The sequence below is a fragment of the Dendrobium catenatum genome, unplaced genomic scaffold, assembly GCF_001605985.2.
Source record: "Dendrobium catenatum unplaced genomic scaffold, ASM160598v2 fragScaff_scaffold_1470, whole genome shotgun sequence".
NCBI classification, from domain to species: Eukaryota; Viridiplantae; Streptophyta; class Magnoliopsida; order Asparagales; family Orchidaceae; genus Dendrobium; species Dendrobium catenatum.
In genome coordinates this window covers 550,615-559,783 of record NW_021319932.1, presented here as the reverse complement: position 1 = coordinate 559,783, position 9,169 = coordinate 550,615, and the positions used below count along the sequence as shown (strand labels likewise).

General features: G+C 39.2%; 1 protein-coding gene across 1 annotated transcript in view; it reads right to left on the bottom strand.

The window, feature by feature from the left end:
* Positions 1–239: 239 nt before the first annotated feature.
* Positions 240–9,169, bottom strand: part of LOC110113088 (phospholipase D gamma 1) — a 37,287-nt gene continuing 28,357 nt past the window's right edge. The window contains exons 9-10 of the mRNA XM_020845513.2: positions 1,589–1,786; positions 240–656 (exon numbers count right to left, since the gene is read on the bottom strand). Of these exons, the coding sequence (XP_020701172.1) occupies positions 363–656; positions 1,589–1,786 (492 nt within the window). The 3' untranslated portion in view covers positions 240–362. The remainder of the gene's footprint in view (positions 657–1,588; positions 1,787–9,169) is intronic.

Below are 9,169 nucleotides of genomic sequence, written 5' to 3'. Positions count from 1 at the left end.
GGGATTTACACAATTATCATTAAATTCTTACATATCTATATATATATATATATATACTCCCTAATTCTTTACATGTACTTGTATAACACGAGTATCAAAGGATTTGTTTGGAACATACTTTCTAAAATAGTTTTTTAGTATAAATTTTTTTAACTAGAAAGCAGTAAAAAAGCTATCCCAAACAATACTTAAATTTCTTCAAAATATATACATGAAAATTAATGCAAGTTCTATTTCTGATGAAATTTAAATTATCAATTAGAGTGTTATGCAAGTAAATATAAAAAATTAAATATTATATATATGCAAATACATAAAAATTCAATGATATCTTTGTAAATCCCCCTTTTAAGTAGATTGGATCATATTGTAAGATTTTCTTGAATTGCAAGGAAGGACCCACAAATGTTTCCACCAACATCTGGGAATGTTTCACATCCAGCAAGGGGCTTGACCTTGCCCTTTCTATCAACATCTACAGGATACTTTAGTAGATGGCCCTTCATTTCAGTTACCTCCTCGGCCACAAACTGTCTCCAATTCATCTGGCTAAGTGCGCGGATGCGTTGCATGCACTCAAGTGTCTCTGGCCTAGAGAAGCACTCCTCAAGGGTTCCAGTGTGCTCCGCCCATAAAGACATCCTATAGCCATAAATCTGCTCATGGTAGAAATATTTTGATTCATTTTATGTGCAAGAACATCAAAAATTATAACTGGAAACATTTTGCTGAAGGAATTGAAGAGAGATGTGGGGATCGTCGGAAGAATCGAACATGCAAGAAGGGATTTTCCAATCTAGAGAACAATCACAAGCACAAAGCTTCAAAGCTTGAAAAAGGAGATTTATTCATCTAATGATCCTTTCTTTACAATATCTTGCTTATATAAGCTACTAAGAAGATTTTTAAAAAACTTGTAACAAACTAGATAAGATATTCCTAAGGCAAGCTAGGCCAAAAAATATTCAAGCCTGGAGAACTGGTCATGGTTCGCTTGATGAGAGAACGATTCCCATCCAGGTCCTACTCAAAACTAAGCCCTCAGAAGATTGGTCCAATTGCAATCAAGAATCTTGGGCTGTTTATGGGTTGATCAAGAACCTGCAGCTATTATTGAAGAATTTCAAATCCTATTCGTTTTCTTTTTTCCTCGAAATTCAGCCATAGAAATAGAGCCTAAATAAAAGAACACATCTGGATTTAAAGATTACCTCTTCTTGGGTATGCTGTGTTCGTAAGAAAAGTGGAACTGCAATTAAGTTCACATAATTTTTATTTGGATTATAAAACTGTAATCGTGATAGAGATTTTAAACTACTGCATTTCCTTTTATTCCAACTATTTATTCCTTCAACTTTGAGCCATCTTGGACAAAATAAAATATAGAAAACAAGAATGAACATCATAATGGAACTGTGTAGACCTGCAATCCTTCCGCAAAAAGAACAAAAGGATTCAGAAACCAAGTTGAATGGGTAGATGCAGTTTGCAATCATCGAATAGCAGCAATGGGTTCCAACATAACAGCGGAATAAGAATACCAATTATTGATATGAAAGTTCTTACGCAGCTTTGGAGTTCTAATTACCTGACCAGAAGGTCCAGAAGCCTTTCTTGCCCATGTATGTTGCGGTTGATAGGCACCCATTGCAATTTCCGTATCTCTAGTACCTTCAAGAGACCTCTGATTAATGTTGGCTGATCCAATAATCACATATTCATCATCAACGATCATTCCTTTGGAGTGTACATAAATCATGAAGCGTCGATTCTTCCTGGCAAGTGCCTGATCAAATATTAAAGATGTATATCTGTTAGGGGACTAATATTTTTCTTATTCCTCATTATATTAGGAGCAGCAATCCACCACTTTCTGCACAAGTTATGTAATCAGGTAGCCTCATTAACTCAAGGATTCACCCCCACCGCAATATCCCCACCGCTTACCAGGATTCAACACAATCTCATTCACCTAAAAGAATACAATACTAATTTTGTAAGCTTGTTCTGGTAAAAACAGAAATTTACAAAACGTTTATAATACAACCATGCTCAGAGACTTGATGGCACAATCAATTTATTTTGCTTGTCTCTTCTGACGGACAGGGAGCACTAGCAACTAGATAGAAGTTGGACAATTATTTTTAGAAGTATTACCCAAAGTTTATAACTTATCTAACCTGAACACAACTAGATAATGTAGCTGATGGACAAAAAGAAAAAAAAAAAAAACATATTTTAAAATATTTTTAAATTGAAAAACTCTTAGCAATATATGAGATTGATATAACCAATATGTGCACCCTTTGAAACGATTATATATGTAGTTAAACTACTCGGAAGTTAACTTAAAATTAAAATTAAACCTAAATATAGCCTGTGAATTTCCTCAATTTCAATTGATTTGATTTTAGTTCTTGAAAAGTTATCGAAAAATATTTGAACGTCTTTTAATTAGAATTTTCAGTTTTATTTTACAAGAAAAAATTAGACTAGCCAAATAATTATAAAATATGTAATTTGACACAATTATATTTCAGAGAAAAGGGGATAAGTGGATAACTAAGTAAAGTTTATAAGCCATATTCTGAAAATTGAGATCCTAAAGTTGAAAATATCAAAATAATCCCCTAGCAAAGAAAAAAGTATTTCATGAGTATCATGAGCATTTTTGTAAATTATAAATAAATTAAAGTATTTATATAAGTTTTGAAATTGATAAAACTGTAGCGAATCAAACCAGCCAAATAGGATCAGCCATCCTTGACCTCAAACCCGCTGGAGCAAAGCAGAAAGCCTTCATGTGAAACACATGATTCACTCGGCCGACATTGCCTCACCTGCCATCAAACATGATAATCTTGCACTACCAAACCCACCTTTGATGTGATTTAAGTGCTAGCTAGGGCATCGCACCTTTCATTTTTTTTTTCTCCCGATCAACCTAACTTTCATCTCTCTCTCTCTCTCTCAACAGAGAAGCTCCTCCCTCGCAACAGCCATCTCCCTCACCTTTTTTCCTGAACCGAGAGCTGCCACAACAAACCCTTTCACCTTGTTTTCCTGTTCGACTGATAGATAACCACAAATCTTCCTCCACTTCCCATAATCAATCCTCTTCTTTCTCGTCTTCTTCCCCTTCTTATAAATTAGGATTAAATTTCAAAATAATCTTCTGACTATTCGTATGTGATTATTTTAATCCCAAAGCATAATGTAGATCCAATTTAGCCCCTTGACTACGCAAAATTGATCCGCAATTATTCTTTTGGGACAAAATTGGGATCAATTTTATATCACAATTACAAGATAAGGGATTATTTTGAATCAATTTTGTATATTCCATGGACTAAATTGGGACAACATGATACTCTGAGACTAAATTGGCCATGCATGAATAATCTAGAGACTATTTTGAGATTTTTCTGTATATATATATATATATATATTGGATATGCATTAAGTTGGAGTTTCATAGCATTCACTTTGAGATAAGCAACTTTTTTTGTTATAGGATAAACTGACAGCTATCCGATCTCCAAACATCAATTACGAAGAGAAAACACAGCAGATATCAGCAAGAAAAATTCTTATTTCAGCACAACAAATTAAGATATAAGTTGATCTACTATTTGAGAGGAAGATTGGCTCTCCACAAACCCTAAGCACCGCTAGGAATAACTCCAAAGAAGACTACAACAAAAATATAATCACATAATGAAAATATAACCACCTAATTACCCTTAAATAAACCTTCATATTTCTCTCCCAAATATGAATTCAAATCAGCCCTCTTTTCCTAATCTTCATAATTCCCTCCTAAATTTGAATTCAAATAAACTCTTTTTCCCTAAATAAATCTTTCCTAATTCATTCCTAAATCTGAATCTAAATCAACCCCCTTTCCCTAAATAAACTTACCTAATTCTCACCCAATTTTAATTTTCTTTGGTAAGTAATTAAAGGGTGGAATTATTCCCCTTTGGGCCCCACTCTCTTCTTGCCCGCCGCCTACCCTAGTGGGGACTACCTGCTCAATCGTCGGTCCATCAATACTCCCTTCCCAAATAGCCACCTTATCCTCAAGGTAGAACGAATTCCTGATTGTGTCATAGTTCTCTCATGTGACTTCGTATTCTGGAAAATTCTTCCACTTAATTAATACCTCCTTCGCCCCGATCTCGCCCTAACGCACCCCTACTACTTCCATTGGCTCCAAAATCACCTTCATGTCATCTGTCAATGCGACCGATAATGCTAAGGATGGCGTATATTCCCCAATCTCTCGTCGTAGCTGTGATACATGAAATAATGGATAAATAATTGCGTTGGATGGCAAGTCCAAACGGTAAGCTGTCGCGTCGATGCGTTCCACTATTTCATAGGGCGCAAAATAGCAAGGAGAAAGTTTTTCATTCCTTCTTCTTGCTACAGTCTTTTGCTGATACGGTCAGAACTTCAAATACACCTATCCCCGTCATCAAATTGTATGACTCTCATGTGTGCATCTGCTTGTCTTTTCATGATCTGTTGTGCTCTCAATAAATGTCATTTTAATTCTGCTAATGTCTGGCTCCTTTCCTCCAAATATTACTCAATTGAGGATACTAATATGTTTTCTAGACCATAATACACCAAATGGGAAGGATCTCTACCAAACAAGATTTTGAATGGTGTCATCTGAGTTGCTATATGATAAGAAGTATTGTACCAATACTTTGCCTAAGCTAACCATCTCGACCATAATTTTGGGGTGTCAAAGACAAAACACCGTAGATAAGTTTCCACACTGCGGTTCACTACCGCTGTCTACCCATCTTTCAGGGGGTGATACGCAGTGCTACACTGCAATACTATTCCTTGCATTTGAACAATTCTCTATAGAAGTGGCTCAAAAAGATCTGGTCTCGATCTGACACTATAAACTCCAATATGCTGTGCAAACAAACTACTTCCCTTATGAATGTCGCTGCAATGGATACTACCGTATATAGGTGGCGTTGAAGAATAAAATGTGTGTACATTCTCAATCGATCCACCACCAACAAAATGATTGTGAACCCTGATAACTTGGACAACCCCTCAATCAAATCCATAGTGACCTCCTCTCATAGCTTCCCTAGTAGTGCCAAAGGTTGTAGGAGTCCCACAGGTGCCATTGCCAAGTACTTATGTCTTTGAAACATATCGCAACTCTTCACCATCTCCACATCCTTATGCATATCGGTCTAGTAAAATTAAGCAGTCACTCTCTTGTAGGGGTGTCAAAACTTGACCCGACCCCTACCCGACCCGAAAAATTTTGGGTTCGGGTTAACCCGTTTGCAATACGGATCGCGATTGGGTTCAAGATTCTAACCCGTTTCTAAAATTAGGTCGGATTCAGGTTGACCCGACAACCTGAAATTAACCTGGGTTAGACTCGCGAGCCATCAATTCGCACTGGTGAGCTAGTCCCGAGTCTTGTTCCGATCCTTCCCACACTAATGCATCCGTTTTGCGTCACTCTCGGGTCTGTTTATGGTGTCCTTCTTGGGTCTGCATCTAGTGTCCAACTCGGCCGCTCAGGTTCGCATCCGAGTCCCGTTCCCACTCAGGTCGTCCGACGCTGAGCGCGATAGCCTCGCCTGCAGCCTGTAATACTTCCGGACTGAGCACTCACCTAGATCAGCCTTTGAGTTCGGGTTCACAAGTCGAGTCAGGCCAACCCAATAACCCGCTCAGGTTGGGTCCGGGTTGGAATTCCAGGCCCGTTTGCAAAATCGAGGGTCAACTCGTTTAGACCCGAGTCAGTTCGTGTTGGACCCAAACCTAACCCGTTGACCCATTTTGATAACCCTACTCTTGTAGGCGGAGAGCCAGAATAGCCTACTTTGAGAATGGACAGAATCAAAAGCTAGGGCGGAAAAAGAGAAAAATATCTCCTTGTTATAACTGAAGGAACGAAATCGACTTTCCAACTGAGCGCTAAAGGGGCATACAGAGAGACCAACATTTTTAATTAAGTGTTACGCCCTTAAGAAACCCCGAATGCCCTCCAATAGAACTACCATGGAGCTCCCGCAATAGCTGAGGGATGATCGTCGATGTTTGGGGAAGCACCAATCATCCCTGTATAGTAACTTCAACCCAGCTAAGGCATATCCAAGGTGGCTATCCTTATCCTTCAATAATTCAGATCTGATCTTCCACAAACCTTCATACTGCTCATTGTCCTTTCTAAGGTCTTCCCAGTCCATGACCATCGAAATTGATAGAGCTAAAATCTATGGAGTCTCCAAGTGTCTTGATAAGGCATCTACTGCCTTGTTCTTTATCCCAAGTCAGTATTATATCTCAAAGTCATACCCTGGTAGCTTGGCAAGTCATCGCTGATGCTCATCTATCACCATCCTTTGCTCAAGCAGAAATTTCATGCTCCTCTAATCATTCCTGACTATCAAATGTCATCCAAATAAGTATGGCACCACTTCTATATGGCTACCGCAATCACCATCAGCTCCCTCTCATAAACTTATTTGAGCATTGCCATGGAAATCAGTACCTAATTGAAGTATGCCATTGGTCTTTAATTATGCATGAGTACCGCTTCAAGTCCATAACCCGAGGCATCATTCTCCACTATGAATGTATAACTGAAATATGGTAATGCTAGCACCAGAACTGTATTTATGTCCTTTCTCAACTGTTCAGAGGCTCTGGATGCTACTTCTCCCCACTAAAAGCTATCCTTCCTCAATTGTTTTGTTAGTGTCCTGACTATCGAGCTATACCTCTTTGCAAACTTCATGTAATACCATGTGAAGCCTAAAAATTCCCTAAGTTCCTTCAGCATCTTGGGTATATGCCAACTCAGCATGGCCTTAATCTTGCTTTGATCAGCTGCCACCCCTTCCCGAGACACGACATGGCCTAAGTACTCCAGTCTGGATTATGCAAAGGAGCATTTTTTTCAAGTTGGCAAATAGTTGATGTTCCCTCAAAGTTGCCAAAACAACCTTTAGATGATCCAAGTGCTCCTCCTGGGTCTTGCTATAAATCAGAATATCGTCAAAAAATACCAATACGAACTTCTGAAGGTACGATTAGAAAATATGGTTCATGAGAGACTGAAAGGTGGCTGGAGCATTGGTAAGGCTGAAAGGTATCACCAGGAACTCGTAGTATCCCTCATGTGTTTGAAAAGTAGTCTTGTGTACATCTTCCTTTCTCATCCTGATCTGATGGTAACCCGACTTCAAATCAATCTTGGAAAAATCATCGCTCAATACAATTCATCCAACATCTTATCTATCACAGGAATATAAAACTTATCTTGAACAGTTTCCTTATTCAGGTCCCGATAGCCACACAAAATCTTCATGTCCTATCCTTCTTCTTCACCAACAATATCGGGATCGAGAACGAACTCACACTCGGCCAAATGATCCTCGCCTCCAACATCTCTTAAATAAGCTTCTTGATTTCATCCTTATGAATCCTTTAGGGGTATCTATAAGGTCTAATATCGATGGGTGTAGCTCCCTCCCTCATGGTAATGGTGTGCTCTTGCTCCCTAGAGGGTGTTAATCCATGAGGGGCCTGAAATATATCTCAGAGCTAGTATAGTAGTGGTTGGACTAGTAATGATACCTCCTCTACCTTGTCCTCCTGAATCCCTTCCATACTTTGAAGCTCCACTAAGTATCCCCCTCCCACGCCTTGTATAGCTTTCATTATGGTCTTGGATAAACTAGAACCCCCCTTAATGATAATCTTCCTCCCTTTCACTTGGATTTCCATTATCAGGGCCCTCCAATTTATCCTGGTTTCCCCTAAAGTTTGCAGCTATTTCACACCCAATATCACATTAATGCTTTCTAACTCCAATGAAAGAAAATTCTACCTTACATGTACCCCCTATAGTATTAGGAGTAGCCCCCTACAAATGCCCCTACTCATTTCCATCTTCCCTGTCCCCATCATCACACAAACATCTCATTTTTACAATCTTTAGCCCCAACTCATCCACCATCTGACTGGAAATGAAATTGTGGGTTGCCCCACAAACATTTGAAATTTCGTTTCAATCTTGCTCCCACTCGATCTCTAAGTGGTTCTTTCTGAGCTGGTGCAAGTGGTTCTTTTTGAGCTGGTGCAAGTGGCTCTTTTGGCGCAAAAAAAAGTAGTCATTATCCGGTACGTAGCTCCTTGCTAATTGTTCTAACTTCTTTCTTCCAAAGACCTCTTATCCTCCACTAGTTAGGCAAGCTCCATGGTCTCCTCTAGCTCTCTCTGTCTCAACACTCTGAGTGCAGCCCTAATCTCCAGTCTCAACCCCTTGATGAAGTTTCCTTCTAATACCATTTCTGACAGTCTCCCCACACGACTGGAAAGGAACTCAAACTTCTCTCGATGCTCCATCACGGTCCTTTCATACATAAGAGCGAAGAATTATTCATAGAAGTCTCCTTCACAACTGTTTAGGAAATGTTCTTGTAAGCAATCCTTGAACTCCCCCACAATCTAATTAGAACACTTATGTCCCTCTATTGATACTATGCTAGAGCTTTTTCTTTTAAACATAAAGCAGCTGCCATGAGCCTCTCTTCATCTGTTAGCTCATTCACCACAAAATATCTATCCACCGTATAAATCCGCCCATGTGCATCTTCCCCTTAGAAAACCAAGATTTTTAGCTTCCTCGCCCTCGGGTATCCTCCCCAATTCGCTCTTCCTTCTTTGGCTCCCCCCATGTAATGATTATGATAATCTCTCTGCAGTACCCTCCCATATAGCTCTCTTTCTTGAACATTAGCAGTCCTAAATTCTTCATCTATATACTCCACATGCCATCACCTCCACCCATTCCACTCCTTGGTGGTGGCTCAAAATATTGCCTCCTTTCCTCTTCCCCCAAGATCTCTACATTGTGACCATCCCTCCGGATGCCAGAATTTATATTTCCTCCTATTGACACTCTTTCCCTAATGCCATTGGTTGGACGTGAAGATCCAACAACTTCATCATCTTTTCTAGGCTGGAGAACTTATCCTCCATTGATGAAATTCTGTCCTCAAACGTCGCTTTGAGTTGGCCCACTTCTCCTTCAAGATGCTCTTCCAAGGCATCAACTTTGTTTGTCATCATAAGTCCCAAATCATACTATGATGCCAATTTGATAGGTATC